The 18,744-nt window shown below is 35.2% G+C and overlaps 1 protein-coding gene across 2 annotated transcripts; it reads left to right on the top strand.

The window, feature by feature from the left end:
- Positions 1-2,269: 2,269 nt before the first annotated feature.
- LOC112051723 (uncharacterized) lies at positions 2,270-18,023 on the top strand. 2 transcript variants are annotated; one of them, XM_052885034.1, is made up of 12 exons: positions 2,270-2,406; positions 4,341-4,388; positions 4,464-4,685; positions 9,433-9,518; positions 10,202-10,262; positions 10,966-11,109; positions 12,185-12,244; positions 13,589-13,666; positions 14,141-14,293; positions 15,828-16,058; positions 16,743-16,880; positions 17,017-17,230. In XM_052885034.1, exons 1-12 carry the CDS (start codon positions 2,323-2,325, stop codon positions 17,023-17,025), a joined length of 1,314 nt encoding a protein of 437 aa, XP_052740994.1. In that variant the 5' UTR covers positions 2,270-2,322; the 3' UTR covers positions 17,026-17,230. The 2 variants fall into 2 exon arrangements, with proteins under 2 accessions (XP_052740994.1, XP_052740993.1); XM_052885033.1 differs by having other exon boundaries at positions 2,273-2,406; positions 16,743-18,023.
- Positions 18,024-18,744: the final 721 nt, after the last annotated feature.

Genomic DNA, 18,744 nt, shown 5'->3' with positions numbered 1-18,744 from the left:
CTATAGAATCGATGTTTAGAAAAGTAAAGAGCTCCGTAAAAATAGCTTTTTGTTGAATGGTGTAAAAAACGGTTAACAACTTCTACTTTAGTAAAAGATATATACCTAATCCAAGTTCGTTTTCCTCATAAAATTACAGATAATTTTGTTCATGAATTTAGGTCTGGCAAGTTCGTTGATAACACTCCCATGATATGCGGGCGACGGGGAAATACTGCGCGGGTGTGTAATCGTGCGTGCGGGGAAGTGACGTGCATCAGTCGTGGGGTTTTCATTCATCTACACATCCCTCGCCCCGCGCGCAACATCGGGAGTGTTATGGACGAAGTTGCCAAGCTATAGTCCATAAATAATTAATCTGAGGCTCTCATTCTATAAGAATATCTTGTCATTGTGAACAAAAAAAATAACAAATCTGAAAATTGTACAATTTTGTAGTATGTCAGGTTTTTTGCTCTGCGATTCATTGTCACCTTGCGCTCTTAACCACGCCACTTTCGTTGTATTAGCTTGAGTCTCTTATGATTTTTGAAAAACTGTAGTCAGACTTTTAATTAGATGCAGTGATTTGACTTTTCTTACAGGGGCGTAACTAGCGCAATATCAGCTGTATCAATGATAAGGGGCCTCCGGATTACAGGGACCCCTTACTTGTGAAAGCATAAATTACGTGTGATAGTAAAATGTAAATGATTTTGACGGCCTCCGTGGCGCCGTGGTATGCGCGGTGGATTTACAAATTGGAGGTCCTAGGATCGATCCCCGGCTGGGCAGATTGAGATTTTCTTAATTGGTCCAGGTCTGGCTGGTGGGAGGCTTCGGCCGTGGCTAGTTACCACCCTACTGGCAAAGACGTACCGCCAAGCGATTTAGCTTTCCGGTACGATGCCGTGTAGAAACCGAAAGGGGTGTGGATTTTCATCCTCCTCCTAACAAGTTAGCCCGCTTCCATCTAAGACTACATCATCACTTACCGTCAGGTGAGATTGTAGTCAAGGGCTAACTTGTAAAGAAAAAAAAATGTAGGTAATCTTTAATTTTTTCCCTGGAAGCGTGCCCCAAAAGTTGGAACATCCTATATTTATTTTAAGCGAGTATTTTTGTTTAATTTGTGAGAAATGTTTACCCTTCATTTGGGTCTTCCAACTATTTTTGGTATAGGGCCTCGAAGGCACGCTACGTCACTGTTTACAAGGGAGTGGTGACAGTGATTTGTATTATTAATTTAATGAATTATAATTATCATAATCATCTCAGTAACTAAAACTACATAGTTTAACTGAAGTTTTAAAACTTTCTTGAACTAAGTTTCGGTTATATTAATTATACATAAATAAATCTCAATGAATTTTTCATTTCATGTTATTTATTTTAATTAGGTTGGCAACCCTATCTTATGGAATGACATGTTGAAACGTCAGTTCACTCGATCTAATAAAAAGTCCGACAACTTTTACATGAAATAATATGGAATTATGTAACGCTTTTCCTAGCTATATGTAATGCTATTAATTTATGGATTTTTTTTTCCAATAAATATGTAATTATAGAAATTGTGTGTTTTATTTTTCTTGAGAAAATCGGGTATGAAACAGCTAAATAGGTACCTAATACCTAAACGACAACAATCTTACTAGGGCATTCGTTAGTACGCTGCTTTATAATAGGTTAGTTACTCATATAAAAATATAAACAATATTTATTTCGTGTAGTACATAGAATAAGTGTCCGAAATACATCGATATTAAATAATAAGGATTTCTTAAAAAACTTATTTTCCTACTTATTTTTCAAATTTTCCAAACAAGCGCTGTCGTTCATTTTGTGACGTCACAACTTTTTTGCCTCGTATTGTCAAAAAAATATTTGAAAATCAGTATTTTCATGTAATCACGTCTCGAAAAAAATATGATATTTTTTTTTAATCTATAATTCATTCAAGCGATAATGAACAATTTGAGGTCATTTTAAAAAAGTGTCAACTAGCCTATAGAGAGCTGGCAAACGAACCCAAAACCTCCCTGACGAAAACCAAGTCTTACCTACGGAGCCAAAGATCATTAAAATAAAATGTCCTCTATTTCTAAGGTCTTACCACTACCTTTAGACCAAAATCCAATAATTATTATTTTTATTCGACCGGGAATCGAATCCTACATTTCGCGACCTGTATCCTAGTGACCTAACCGTTGAACCAATTAGGTAGTTGGTAGTTAACACGGTTTATAAAAACAGAAAATGGCGGCAACGTATTTCTTACACGCTAAGGCGAAAGAATCTACCATAGTTTATCAGTAATTGACCTGAGTGATCTGCAGATCAATGTGTCGGCCTTTATCTATTAGTTGTTATTTATCCTTCGAAGTGATCATGAGTATTGTTTGCGCCTATTTGTTTTTACATACCGTAAGTCTATTTTTTATTGGTTTTTGTCGATGCTACAGACTTCGTAATTCATAAAACGTGTAACTACCGTAATAATATATAATATGTTTTAAATTGTATTTTATTATTAATTGTAATTATTGTGTTATTTGATATACTGAGTTGTTTTAAAGTTTGATTCGTTGTTAGTGACGTACCTATACGTTATGTATTCTGTGCCTGTAGCCTACCCGGATGCGTAATTGCGTAGATCTTAAGTAGGGTATGAATACCAAATTCATAATTCATAGACTATTAAAATAGGCAGACGGTATCTCGCTGTCATACAACTTTTAGAAAACGGTGTCTGGAATTTTTATTACATCTATGGCTCAAATTATGAAATTCTTGATATAATTCTTTAGATTTAACAGCGATTTCATTGATAATAACACTATTAAATGGGTAACTAGCACTGTCGCGCGGTCTTACCAGCGTTATTTCCGTTCCCGTGGGAATACAGGGATGAATTGCCTATGTTACTCAGTTATAATGTAGCTATCTAATAGAAAATTTTAAACTTAGTAGAGTAGTATCGTAAGAAACAAACAAAAAATTTAATCTTACAATAGTAAAAGTACCTTTAAAAATTGTAAGTGCAAGCAAGTGATCATAGAGGGTTCTATTTTCCTTTTTAGGCATGAAAATAAAAAAAAAAAAACATTTTTCATCCATGGCTTCAGTTGACTTTTTTATATATTTCATAGCTGTATTTCCATTTAAATAATAATTAAGTACTTTAAAGCTTATTTACGAGGTCGTTTTCCTTGCGTGACTAGAAAAAAGAAGTTTGTTACGTTCCGTAGTTTTTATTACCTACGTTAAAAATAAATACCTAGTAGGTACCTACCTAACTATTAAGTAGGGCGAACGCCAATTACCTACTTTTTTACCAAATAAAAAGTTTTCTAACAGTAAATGATCTACTACTTATGCTTCTTGTTGGCAATTTAGATAAATAGGTAGGTATGTCTAGGTCTTGATATTTAAAAACAAAGCGTTATCTTACGACATTCAATTAAACTCTATTAATTACTTAACCGCATTAATTAAGTGCCTACCTACCAACATTGATATTTATGTAGGTTCCTATACACTTCCTTCATTACTTACTGTTTATATACAAGTAGGTACCTACGACCCTACTCGATGTGTAGGTACCTACCTAATGTTTACCTACAAACGAATTAAAGATGAGTGTATAAATAGCTGGTCATTTCACATCTAATAATAATTATAATTAACTTGTTCATAAATTAATTGTACACAATTAATTTTGTAAGACGATAACAGCAATACCACAGTAAAACCTTAGATTAATAAACATGGCAATACAAAATCGACCTCTCTACAGATTTATTATAAGATTATACAACATTGTAATTATAATATAAATATTTTTATAATAAATATGGGCAGTATTTAAATTTTATAAAGTTTTACAATAATATTAAAACTACGTACCTACATATCTATAACTACATATTATAAAAATTAAAAAGGAAATATATAATAATAAATCTAAATTATATCTAAAGACTCAGGCGTCGTAGAATTCGTCATAAATTAATGATAATAAATTCGATTAACAAACCAGTTTAGCCGTTTAGAGTTTAGCCCGAAGAAACAGACAAAAAATTTAATAAAGGTTCTTTGAGTTTTAGTATACCTAGTGTAAATAACTGTAAGTACTTAAGATAACACGTTATTTTAAACCGACTTCAAAAAAAAGAGATATGATGTATTGATATTATTCTTTATGGCTTAAGGCAGAGTAAAGATTATAATAATTACAATTATTATAATTTATATTTTATTATTATAATTTATTAAAAGTATTATATATGTACTGTGCTTATAGTGTGTAAGTGTACCAACGTTTTTGCTGTAAAACTAAAAAATCATTATTCTATTAGGTGTCCGCGCAAGTCGGTTTCGGAGGGTATTTTGGATTTTCTCAAGTGGTAAGTTTAAATTGAACAAATTAACCATGTTATTGATCTAAGATCTGTCTATTATAAGTATTATTCATTTCACAGTGCCAAAAATGGGGATGTATCAACAGAAAGTTCAATTTCAACGATGTCTTACCCTTAGAGAATCAATACAAAGACTTCATTAAGGAAATGTTTGCGATTGAGTTCCATGACGTCGCCCTACGAGCCGTGGACAGATGTTACGAGTCAGAACACACGGTCAAATACACAAACACATGTCCCGGACAGGCCTTATTACATTGCGTCATGGATAAGTTGATTCAGGTATTCATAAATCTTTTAAAAATTACCATTTTAGTCGTTCACCTACAGTTAGTCAGAATCGGAAAAACTGTGATAGGAATGGATACTATGGCATAGTAGATATGCGCGGTGGATTTACCGCGTCCTGGGTTCGATCCTCGCCTGGGCCGATAGAGGTTTTCTTAATTGGTCCAAGTCTGGCTGGTGGGAGGCTTCAGCCGTGGCTAGTTACCACCAATTACAAAGACGTACCGCCAAGCGATTTTAATGAATAAAACAACAAAGAAAAGGAATGGATGAGACAGTAGTCTAACGCGCGAGGAAGTTTAGTTACACGGAGTGGCGTTGTTTTGTCTGTCTGCTAAAATACAAGTATCTATACTAATATTAAAAAGCTGAAGAGTTTGTTTGTTTGATTGAACGCGCTCAGGAACTTACTGGTCCGATTTGAAAAAATATTTCAGTGTTAGATGGTCCATTTATCGAGGAAGGCTATTGGAAATATATTTGGAAATATATTTAATGTACAGAATTGACCTCTTGAATTGACAGATTTATTATAAGTACCTATGCATTTGAAAATCTTTTTCCTCAATTTTTAATAGACGCGGATACCCTGCCATAATATTTAGGTTTTAAAACTGGGTATCTCCAATTCCGAGAATTTACTCAAGATAACTGGAGTATACCTATCTGGTTATCACAGGTTTTCGCTGTATTGTGGCCTATGCTCAAAAACTTGTATGTCTCGTGTTGTTGGAGCAGGTTTTTGCTGGACTACCTACAATAATGCTTGACGAAAATGATTAAACATTTGCCTGGTATGGTACTCATAGGTTGTCATGTAGCAGGAAACTGATGCCGGAAATTCCTTTTTAAAAGGTATTTCCGGCATCCGTTTAATATCCATACGTTTAATAATCCTTTTAATAGGCCCTTTTAATAGATCTTACGGAAGTGAATGAGTCTAAAACTCCGTTTCAACTAAAGGTACAAGGAAAGGCCTAGCGAAATGAAAATAAACTTTATGGTCGAAATTTTCTTAGAAGTCTTATGAACAAAACAAACCCGTCTTGTCACTAAAATCACATATTTCACTTACGTTATACGTAATTTCTAAAGAACAAAGTGTCTAAATCCTTTATTATACGCGTACAGTACGAATTACACCAAAAACTACACCGAATTTACGATTTATTCACATTTATTTTCTGAAAAACAAAATCACAACGAGATTAATTTGCACAGCTTAACTACGATTACGGCAATTTGACATTTCGTAACGCTAGATTGTCTATGAAAAGCAAGGATGGGTAAATAACATCGAGCGTTAACTTATCGATAAATGATAATGAATGATTCTTTAATAATTGATATGTTGTTAGTTTAAAGATGGAAAATTGATATTTTATAATCATTTTATTTTAAAAAATAGTTTTTTAATGAAAATGTTATACAATAAATATGCTCACGTTATTCTATAGCGTAAAAGATATCTTACGAATAGTAGCATTATTCAAACACTGGCATGGATAACATTAAGTTGTAGCTGTAGAGTAATAATTATGAAGAAGGGTAAATGAGTTTTTTTTCATGGAAACGCCGTGCTCTATAAGTATTTTCGTAATAATTAACTTTTTTTCTGACTATTTTACATATTTCAAAAATATACATGCAGGGCAGAGTCTACAGTTTTAGTTTATTCAAATACGGTTACCTATACTGGGTGTAAGGGGCATGCTAACGAAAACTTAATCCAGTGGTTCAGTACATGATTCTGAGTCTCTCAGCGTTGAAATTTTTTTTACAGTTTTTTTAACTAATTACAGCTTAGAAGTACTTATTTCATCTATCTCAATACGATTTTTAATAAAAATCATCAAATCAAGATTTTTAACAAAAACTAGCAATGTAAATTTAATTTGCAAAATGCGCGCGATCAGATGTTTTCCAAGAGGTCAAATAGGCAGGTCACGACTAATAGGTATATATACAAAGTCACAAACAAACTGCGCGACGTTGTATTGCCGACCGCCGCCGGTGCCGAGGAAAATAATTGCTATCTCTCTCTAACCTAAGCCACGCGGCGCGGTTATTAGGTATTTTCAAAATATTGAAACTTTAGGCACAGTAGATATATTACAAGCAGTAGTTGGACTTCATACTAAAGGTCGAAACGCGAGCTATACCTACGCAGCTCGTACGTGGGGTGATCGTGGGGTGAAGACCGTTGCGACTGTGCCGCGGTGACGAACGCAGTGTATTGGATTTTTTAATTATGACGACTAGGAAAAAAGTTATTATTTTTATAAAGTTTGATTAATATTTTGTATTCTAAAGGCATAATTTAATAAATATATATATAAATAAATGCTTAAATGATAAAATTGTGTAAATAGGTAAATGACGTAAACGTTAATATAATATTATTAAATAATTATTTATTAACTTCTTCATTTAGGTTGTTTTCTTTGATTATTATGTAATACATAGATTTAAATCTTATGACATGTATGTTTTGTATACCTGTATTTTAAGGTAATAAAGAAGTTACGTAAAGAAGTTGTTTGAATTTAAGAACATTATTGTGTTGCTCATACTTTAATGTATTTGAATAAAAAAAGTAAAGAGTCAGCTGATATCAATATACCTATCCAGATTTTTTTATTAAACTACTAGCGAACCCGGTCAATCTCAATTTGTTTTTTGTAGTTCCTTCCCTACATGCCAAGTCAGGGTCAATTTTTTATCGTCTATTCCAGGGTAGGCGAACCTTTATGCATCAACGTGCCATTTTTTCTAAAAAATATTTAATGGGGTCATTGGCGTGCCATCAAATAATTTTGACTTTCTGATTATTTGGAGAATAACAATAATAAATACTATCAAAACTCTTTATGAAATAAAGTAAACAAAAGAGGTACATTTTGGAATGTTTTTATTACACGCATAAATTAAATTATTGTAAAATTAGTGTGACTTCTGTTGCTGCAGGTTAGATGACAAATAATTTATGTCAAATACCTACTTTACACATGTTTTATGATCGGCGACGTGCCCAAAATATTGTGTCGCGTGCCATCAATGGCACGCGTGCCATTGGTTCGCCTACCCTGGTCTATTCTATAGTGTGGGGGTATCGTTATCGGTATTTTTGTACATTACATAAGGGGTTAAAGTGCTAACATAATCTACGGAACCCTACACTGCGCGTGGCCCGACACGCACTTGACCGATTTTTTATTATTTGGTCACCTAGTGTGGTGGTAATAGATAGATGGCATCACCAAAATAAAAATATGAAGGTCCTTCAAGATCATTGATTAGTATCAGCCTTATTTAAATCTACCAATCAAAAAACAACACGCATTTTATTGATCACTTCCTATTTTACTACAATTTACAAAGTATTTTATTTGTTTATTTAAAAAAAAGTATATTTACAATCACATAACTAAATGGAAACACAAAGTTGGCAAATGTAATTAAAATGCTGGAGGCAGGCAGCCCTATCACATGTTTACGGAGCGCGCGGCTGTAGGTATTTATTTCAAAAATATGGCCGAGTTATTATACTGCTTGTAATATATCTACTGTGCTTTAGGTCCTTTCGCTAGACGCTACGCTATTTTTTCTTTAGTTCGTGTTCGGCAGTCTGTTGACAAACAAACCAAAATTCAAAAACTTTTGTGTATGTTTTATGTTCTGTTAGTAGTGATTTTCTGTAACGAATACTCATACAATTGTGTCGTTTGTATTGTGTGTGTTTGTGTGTGTTGACTGAGAAGTCTTGAAATGCTTGGATCAAATCAATTCAGTACTCATGAATATCGTACCTACTACGACGACATAACGTCTCGTAAACGAGAAACAACCTGAAGTAAGTTAACTACCTGTACCTAGTTAAAAACTTGTTAAGTATAAAAATAGGTATTAGATAGGTAAGTGTAGCCAGCCGATTTGCTGTCGATGCGTACGTACCTACGTGTACGTACGCAGTAGGTTGCGGAGCGTTGTTATCGCATTATTCGCTGTACATTGCGTGCTCAAAATTTTTGAAGTATAAGCAAATCTTGGACGTTAGTACGTCCCCAAAAGATTAAAGAAAGATACGGCCGCGTGGCGCAGTGGGTAGTGACCCTGCTTTCTGCATCCACGGCTGTGGGTTCGATTCCCACAACTGGAAAATATTTGTGTGATGAGATTGAGTGTTTTTAAGTGTCTGTGTGTATTTATACATTATATAAGTGTATATGTAGCGTATTTATACATTATATATTTATATGTAGTATATAATTGTATATTAATATTATAATATCAACTATCTTAGCACCCATAACACAAGCTACTCTGTATGCTTACTTTGAGGCTAGATAGTGATGTGTATTGTTTAAGTATATTTATAATAATAATAAAAAAAAGATTACCCCATTTCTTAACCACGCGTACCCATAGGCATAAACCGTGCACCGTTCACCGTTTGTGACACGTGATATTTAATTTCTTAAAATGCACACAACCGAAAAACGTTACTATACGTTCCCTTTTAAGATAACGTAGTATAGTAACGGATATTTTAGTTTAGGTATTTCAGTTATAACGATACCTACTTGATATCGTTCCGATGCCCGCCGTTAACTTCTCAACCCTACTGATTGTCTTTGATTCATAGTCGGCCATTATTGTTGTGTAAAAAAGTCATCTAAGAAAATTTCGACCATAGATAGGTATTCATAATGGAAATAAATCGACTTTATGTACGTTACAGGATTGTCCAGAACCATATTGGAAGCAAGACGACGGCTGCGCTACCGTAGCATCTCTCGCTGGAAATGACTATATGTTTTCTCAAAGGTAAATATGACATAAATATACCCTCTTTTACAATATTAATCAAGTATAGCATGATACTATCAGATGTTAACCAGGATTAACTAGCGTATAGCAAGGAGTCAGCCACCAGCGGATCTCGGACTTGCAGCCGATTCCAGTTGGGTTAAAGACGTCTTTAAGGGTAAACCAATTCTCCGTGTTGGCTCCCGGCTAATTAACTAACAATGCAATGGTCAGACTATACGAATAAATCACCCGCTGAACTTCTGAATCACTATTACACTATCACTATTTAACAAATGGAAGACGAGTATTATTCCGAGATCGCGATTACAACTGAGCTACTCAACTAGGCTATAGTGGGAGCGTACCGGTCGCCCGCCATATTGGACGCGATGCTATTGGATCACGTGATCGTTTCCTATTGGTTGAGCGCTGCCTCGTCCGGCGTGGTGTAAACCTTTCTTATTTTATTTAAACAGTAAACAATTAAAACCCAATTACATTAAAACCTGATTCTAATATTATCACAATAGTTAACTTAGATTTTGCTAACCAATGAAAAAACTCACTCGCCAACATAGCTATATATATTCTGGTTAGATATTAGTAAAAAATATTTTTGCTTTATTTTAAGCTTGGCGATAAATCAACCATCAATTCATTCATTCATTAGAATGCTAATCTTATTATTTTCTTTGCAGTCGTTACAAGAACCTGCAACGGAATTTGCCTTTAGAGAAACGACCATCCATGTTTTTGCATGTAAGTTATTTTTAAACCACCCATAAATTTAAAAATTCTTCATCTATGCTGATGTCTCAGTTATGGAAGGGTAAAAGAGTATTTACTAGCGGTCTGTAAACTATCAACCCCTATTTCACCCCCTCCTATTTAAATTTCCGTATGTTGTAAATACAATAAATAGTCCACTAATACATTTATAATTAGGAACATTTACATATATTAAAAAAACTTCATCCCCTTTTTTAACACTTTAGGGGTAGAATTTTGAAAAATATTGAATTTCATTATTTTTAAAAGTTTTCTGGTACTACACACTAATTTTTACAAATGTGACTTGAAGATTGAAAGATACAAACTTTCCCTCCCTTCTGATTTAATTTCGCGACAAAAAGTATCCTATAATCTTCTTCGTAATAAGGTCTTAAACCGTGCCAAGCTTCATTTGAATGCATTCTGTAGTTTCAGCGTGATGACTGGTCAACATAAAATACGGACAGACAGACAGACAGACAGAAAAGAAATGAAAAATATACATTGTTGGCTTCAGTGCGGATTATTTTTATTTTATTAATGCCCTCCAAAAATTTTCCAAAATATCTTAAATGTACAGAATTGGACCTGCTACAGTTTTATTATAAGTAAAGATAGATTTCTCAAATTTGCTATTACGAAGTCGCGGTCTTGGATTTTTTGACATTTAAGATTATTTGTTTCGTTTCAGTACTTCAGGTCCAGATGCTGTGACTTACAGCAGATGTTTAACGAGAGTTTGCTGAGTGAGTGTGGCATTACTGAGATGTTGCACTATTTTGATCGCGAGCCACAATTGAGAACTCCTGCCTTTAGGAATGGTCCCAGTATCGAGGTAAAGAGAACTGTTTATCGACGCTTAGGTAGACGTCTGCCTTTAATTCGGAGGGTTCGAATCCGGTCAGGGGCATGCATCTCCATTTTATCAGTTACTAGCTGACGCTGCGCGGTTTCACCCGCTTGGTTCCCGTTCCCGTAAGAATGTGGTGATAATATATAGTCTATAGCCTTCCTCGATAAATGTGCTATCTAACACTAAAAGAATTTTTCAAATCAGACTAGTAGTTCCTGAGATTAGTGCGATCAATCAAAAACAAACAAACAAACTCTCCAGCTTTAAAATATTAGTATAGATTTGCATTTTAGGAAATTAAATATCGTAAGGAAAAATACCGCGAAGAAACCTGCAGTCAAACAATTTTCTCAATTCTCTAGGTGTGTAAGTCTGCCAATCCGCATTAGGTCAGCGTGGTCGACTATTATCGAAACGCCTCTCATTTTGAGAGGAAACTCGTGCCGAATGTGAACTGTTAATGGTGATGATGATTAGGCAAAGGTATATTTTTGGGGTCATAATTTAACATATATGTTACGATCACTCAGATTTTATTATTATAATAATTAGGACCGACGGCTTAACGTGTTCTTTGAGATACGAGGGACGTATGTACAATACTTCATAGTCATAAATCGTCTCCCAATAAAAGAAACCTGGGAGACGTTTGTTGCGATTTAAGGATTGTGTCAAGCGTAACGTAACAGCTTTTTAAATCAACCACAACTTTTTGGAGTAGCATGGGACATGGCATGGGACAAAAACATATGAGGTAAAAAGATAAAGATACGTGAATTCTATGACACATAAGTTGCTGCACAAACGGGTCAGAAAATAAAACAAGATTGCTCTTCAAGCACCTCAGTTGTGGACACTGTGGTAGAAAATGTCGTTCCCGATTTGGTCTTCAAAGCTATCAATCTAGGCTAGGTGGTTTCGAAAATACGTTATATGAATTGTATGACCTAAAGGCTTTGATGGTGATGGCGAAGGCACATGCGTAATCGGTTTCCGAACCTAACCATTATGTGATAAACTTGTGTTTAATGTCAAAATATTTTTATTGTCATTTCAGGATGTAACAACTAAGAAGACAGGCGCTGACGTCATCGGTCAAGTTTATAATTTCCATTTGGTGAGTTTTGACTTTTGAGAATTCTTGAATAGTAGATAGCTATAGTTCTATTGCTTTCCCCTTCCCCTTTATTGAAACTCTTGTTAAGCACCTATAAAACACTGATTTTTAACTATTTTTCGAAGGGACACGAAGCTAATTGATTGGCGATAGGAAATATCATTTCTGCTAATTGTTATATCGTGGAAAATATAAAATACATACTTTATACTTGGACGTTTGTGGACCATCAAACCTTCAAAGTCACTAAGTCCAAACAAAGCCCAAGTACATTACACTTAGGTTGGCAACGTAAGGGTAAGGGTAGATAATAATTTCCTATGGTAGGAGCATGGACTGATAACTTCTTAGCTAAGATCTAGCTATCCCAGACTCTCGATCTCGAAGATGTGTCATACTCGTAGATACGGCAATTAATTATTTGTGGATTGTTATGCCGGCTCCACATTAGTGCCACGAAGCTCCGTGAACAGGCGCGAACGTGAATGTGGACGGTTTTCGTAGGGTTCACGCACGTTCAAGCTTGTTCCCCGATCTCTCCGAGAGTCGGTATTTTGGACAAAGGGTTACTTTTTTATCCACATTCACGGCCCCCCGCCAGTTTACTTCGGACTACGAAGGAACAAAGTTATTGCTGCAGCAGATTGTACGTCCATTTCGCGACGGGTTTCAACGATTGTGAGCATCCCGTGAATGTGGAGGGCATAGACTCGTGACATGAATGCATGGCAAGAATTCGCGCGTGAATTCACGGCACTAATGTGGAGCCGTCATTACATATACCTTTTCAATTTCCTGTGCCTGTACTTTGAGAAAGATATTGATGTGTTTATTGTTTCAATCAATCAAAAGCCTGTATTGGTCCACTGCTGGACATAGGCCTTAACGAAAGCGTGCCAACACACACGATCCTCCGCCTTCCTCATCCAGCCACTTCCCACTACCTTCTTGAGTCGGGAATAGCAAGGCGACCGGGAACTGGGGGCCTTCGTGTGTTGGCGCTTCTCATAGGAAGAGTTGCCCATAATGACCACGCTAGGCAGGCGGGTTGGTCATCGCAGTGCCAGACTGATTGCACAAGTTTCGCTGCTGCCCGAAATCTGCCTGTAACATTTACCTCAGTCTGGTTTAGAACGGCTATACCGCCAGTTGCCGGTCGTCAAAGCCTCGTTTGTTAATTAGGGCAGGTGAGGTTGACTGTTGGAGTGCTGAGGTGGTGGTGCTCTCCCTTACCCTCCCTATTTATTTATTTGTTTATTGTTTAAGTATATTTATTTATATTAGTTCATTAATATGTTATGTTGCTATGGTATTCTTTAAAAAATATTGTTTACTTAATTTCAGTTATCAGAAATAACCACGTCTACGACAAGTATGGACTATTCTACGAATGCGGATGACGATGAAGATGGAAATTATGAGGTAACTATCTACAATAATCATTATTGGCACAGCTGGTCGCCTAACTACATATATCACCATTCTCGTTATCAACCATTATTCGGCTCACTGCTGAGCTTGAGTCTCCTCTCAGATTTTTTTTTTATTCTTTACAAGTTAGCCCTTGACTCCTTCGTGGCGCAGTAGTTTGCGCTTTGGATTTACAAGACGGAGGTCTTGGGTTCGATCCCCAGCTGGGCCGATTTAGGTTTTCTTAATTGTTCCAGGTCTGGCTGGTGGGAGGCTTTGGCCGTGGCTAGTTACCACCCTACCGACGAAGACGTACCGCCAAGCGATTTAGCGTTCCGTTACGATTGTAGAAACCGAAAGGGGTGTGGATTTTCATCCTCCTCCTAACAAGTTAGCCCGCTTCCATCTTAGATTGCATCATCACTTACCATCAGGTGAGATTGTAATCAAGGGCTAACTTGTAAAGAAAAAAAATCATTTTTGCAGGGTCAAGATCCACTGGATTGTTGCGAAGAGATCGCGCGTTTCATTCGCCACGACTGGAGGACGGACTGCGATTTTAAACTGAAATGGGATCAACAACTCAGACTCGTTGTTCATCACGACGAACAGGTGGAAAATACTCGTAATAATGAACAGGTCAGTAACTTCTAATGTTTTTATCTTCTAATGTTTTAATGCAGGGTTCGGCCTGTCTCTTTAGTAGACAGATTTAGCACCTTACCACAGAAAACATATGTGTAGGTATATGTCGGCGAGTGAGTTATTCGATCGGTTAGCAAAATCTTACGTTAATTATTGTAATATTTGAATCAGGTTTTTATGTAATTGGGATTTAACTATTTACTGTTTAAATAAACAAGACTGTCAAAGATTGATGACGTGATTCTCGTCCAAGAGCATTGCGTTAAAATGGCACATAGGCGGTACGCCGTACGGGATGGAGGCGCCCTGCCACTCTGTAGCCTGCTGGTTGAGCAGTTCAGTGTAATCAAGTTCTCGGCATGGATAGTCGTCTTCCATTCGTTAAATAGTAATGGTGCAGTGTTAAAATAGTGATAGTGTTTTGGAACTTCAGCAGGTGAGTTATGTGTATAGTTCGGCCATTGCATTGTTAGTTACTTGGCTGGGAGCCAACACGAGCGGGTTTGGGGAGTGTTTGATATCAGTAAAAGGGCCCTTTAACCCAGCTACTAGCGGTTGCCAGTCCGTAATCTCGCTCGTGCTTGACTACCTGCCCTATGATAGATAACCCTGGTTTACATGTGATAGTATCAGAGCTGTATTTGACCAATATTGTAGTTAGAGGGTAGAACTGTATTAGTAACTTAAATGATCGATTCGGTGATGATTGATAGTGTTACTTAGTGTATCTGCCATTCTTGACACGTAAAGCTTAGAACCTGCTCTGAGGCTACGGCTTCTCCGTAATCAGAAGCAGTAATTAGTTTGCTCCCCCGATATATATGTAACCTTACATCCATTTCTCCAATGCAAGATGTTTATGAAAATAGTGTTTGGAATGTGTACCTATTATAAAATCCAAATAAAAACTACCTACCCATGATTATTACCGAGACCAATGGCTTAACATAAATATAAAAGAGAAAAGTCACGAAACATCAAAAACCGCTTGGTGTGCAAAGGTGATTTTTTTTTCAAATATGACCAATATTCCCAGTCGGGAAAGACTGTGCTACGACAATAGACCAACGGGGCGGGGTTCGAACCACCACCCCTCGGTGATGAGTCCAACCGCTCTTACCGTTGAGCTATTGAGGCTATAAATTAGGCACTTTTTTGGTGTTTGGATAAACAACCAAGGTCAACATGGTTTTTTACTTCTAGTATAAAATTTAATAGAACTGACTGTGGCCGTTTTTCCAAATAACCCTTCAATTCTTTTAATTGAAAGATAAATGAATTTTGAATTTAAACTTATAAAATCCCTAATTTTCCTAATTAGCCTATGTGTTAATCCATAGTAAAATCTATTTCCATTTCAAATTTCAGCCAAATCGCTTCAGTAGTCTCAGCGTAAAAGAGGAACAAACATACTTTCACACTTTCACACTTACACACAAACTTTCGCCTTTATAATATTAGTGTTAAATTTATAAATTGCATAATAGTATGAAGTGATAATGATTAAAAATTTCGTTTCTGTTTCCAGTGTGAGGACCTGACTCAGTCTGCATCATGCGTGCTGAATAAGATGGGAATCCTAAACAGATTCGGTTTCATCGATCAGTTCACGATGAAAAACAAAATTCGCGCGTACAGTAACGGCAAAACGTCGTACATGTACGCCGTGTTCAACAGTGCGTTCCTGAACGTACCACGTTACAGGGAGCAGTGTGATTCTCCGAGGAGATTGTTTAATCTACTGGATGCTATGTTGGTGGTAAGTTAGTTTTAGTTTAACAGAGATAGGTTGAGTTAGTTTTAGTTCTGTACAAGACCTAGCTAGAAATGAAACAACCCCTGTGTCTTTAATAATAATAAAATTATGGTATTTATGTAGCGTATATTTATGTATTTATGTAGCGTATATTTATGTTTATTTAGTTTCCTTTTGGCCTTATGTGTTTATGTTGTGCCGGGCGTGAGAGTAAAATTTATCTAAATAATAATAATTGTTTATTTGCAAGAATTATTGTTTTTTACGACATTCAACTAAATTAATAGTGTGCAAATATACATGGTGAAAAAAAAAATACAAACAGTCACAATTACCAAAATAAATGAAATGAAATTAAGAAAAAGATAAATAACACCAACAGTCATAATTACCAAATTAAATTAATCTATATAATTATATAAAAGAAAGTCGTGTTAGTTACTCCACTTACAACTCAAGAACGGCTGAACCGATTTAGCTGAAAATTGGCAGGAAGGTAGTTTAGAGCCAGGAGAAGGACATATGATACTTTTTTTTTTTGAGGTGGTTGAAAGTTTACATCGAGTTTTACGCGGACGAAGTCGCGGGCGTCCGCTAGTAATAAAATAAAGTTACAATTGCAATACAATATACAAAATTCATTATTTCTTTTTTAACTTTTACAAATCTCTAAATTTGTTTTTCCAGGTATGCGACCCTGCGAAGCGGGTATCAAACCGTCAATGCAACAAAATATTCACGGACATAAGGAACTCTGTATCGGATATTACAAAGGAAAACCTCGACCAAATAGTTAACAATCAAAACCAGAATGTGCAATATCATGTAGGTTTTAATCCCAATCAAACAGAACGACCCCAAAACTTGTATTCTACTACAAGTACTATAAAACCTTATTTACATGGGAATCTACCTAAAACTACAATTCAAAACAATATGAAATACAACTTTGGTATTTTAGGTATCTTAGGTAATGCCCCACCAGTGGTCACGATCGATTTGAAACCTAAGAACAAAACTCTGGTTCTGTTACCAGTTTACCAAAGGACACCGAGGACTGATCCGCTAACTATAAATTCCCTAAATGACGATGGAATTTGGAGAGGCTAAGCCTACAAAACTAACCACGTAAGAACAATTTGGTCTTGGAATTAAATATAGTTCCTTTAATTACACTTGTGATTATTCGTTATTTTTAGCATAAGATGACCTGAGATAACGAGGTAGTTTTGTAAAAAGTAAGAGCGATATTAATGGGGACGATAACTAGGTTGGAATATATTGATTTTTATAATAAATTCGGATAAATAAGGTCAATGTTAACTAATTTATACATAAAAAGGAAAGATTGGCTGGATATTTGCAAAATAAATAAGATTATAAAATTTCAAAATCTAATAAAAATCTTTTATCGTAATTAGATAAAAATTCATACAGTTTTAGATTCCTTACATTAAATGTGACATTTTTCAATAAATTAACTATTAACATAAACGCACAAATAAAAAAGATATTAGTAATTTTGTTTGAACACCCATACAAATCTAACAATCCGCGAGCCAACGACGTTAATAACTCGTACCATTTTGTATGGAGCGTTTTTCAGGGATCCGCGGCAGCGCCGCAAATCTGACCCTTTAAATCCCTGTAGCTCCGAAAGTAATGATCGCAGATACCCTGTTCCTTTTACAAAATTGCTTTACTATTAGTATACTCTTAATTTATATACAATTTAAAAATCTGTCATCATCCCTAATTATCTATTACGTTGCGATGGAAATAAAAAAAGAGAGCTATATATGTCACTAATCAAAATCATCTTGTTATCTCTTGGAGGTCATACTCAATTGTAATGCTATACTAAATGTAATTTAGGATTTACTTTCTGGAATTTAGTAAAATAAGTAGATAAAATTTACGATAAAAGTTAGGGAATATAAAGGGAGGAATAAAACATTTAAATATGAAGCAATATGTGTTTACCATCTTGCCCCTCAAAAGTGACCTTCATATTCAAAGATTTCAGAGTTTCAAATTTTTCCGGAAATCTTCTATTAATTTTTTTTGTATTTTATTCAAAATTTTAGATTTAGCACTTACGGTGAAAAGGGGGTTTATTTTCTTGAATAACTTGGAAACTATTTATTTCAAAATTACTTTGGTTACTAATCTTTCATTTGGTGTAAAATACAGTGAAGTTTGCAAAAGTTTCATTTTCAACTTTCTATCTATAAGTTCCCCCAATAAATATTATAAGGGTTCATACATACGTTGGGAACCCTTAAAAACAATGGTATTTATTATAAAATAAATAAATTTGAGATCCTCTTAACAAGTTCTTTCATTTGATGTGTCACATGATTTTTGATTTTATTTTTGTGTTTTCCATCTTGCCCCCCGCAAGTGACCTTCATATTCAGAAAGCTAACTTTTGTATTTTTCTTTTTTAAAATTTTAAATACAGTAGTTTTGAAGAAGAAGGTAATGGTCAATTTTCGTCTATTTGTTTAAATAGACGTTTTCCGTTTGTTTAAAGGATTGCCCATAAAACCGCGTATTGTAAAGCTTTGAATTAGTCAATGGGCCTAATTAAAAAAATACCTTTAAAATACTCAACATCAACAGAAAAATGAAATTCCCGCTAGTTTTGTTTGGGTTTTGTTGGTGGAGGCAACAACTGCAACTTACG

This window comes from Bicyclus anynana, chromosome 13 (genome assembly GCF_947172395.1).
Source record: "Bicyclus anynana chromosome 13, ilBicAnyn1.1, whole genome shotgun sequence".
Classification (NCBI taxonomy): domain Eukaryota; kingdom Metazoa; phylum Arthropoda; class Insecta; order Lepidoptera; family Nymphalidae; genus Bicyclus; species Bicyclus anynana.
Note: the sequence above shows the minus strand (reverse complement) of the source record. Positions and strands in the feature narration are given on the sequence as shown.

Bases quoted from the DNA above. Each gene is read 5' to 3' on its own strand.
- LOC112051723 (XM_052885033.1), top strand. From the start codon at position 2,323: ATGTGTCGGCCTTTATCTATTAGTTGTTATTTATCCTTCGAAGTGATC. The intron at 4,686-9,432 runs GTATTCATAAAT...TGTACGTTACAG, and splicing joins TCATGGATAAGTTGATTCAG to GATTGTCCAGAACCATATTG. The intron at 12,245-13,588 runs GTGAGTTTTGAC...ACTTAATTTCAG, and splicing joins AAGTTTATAATTTCCATTTG to TTATCAGAAATAACCACGTC.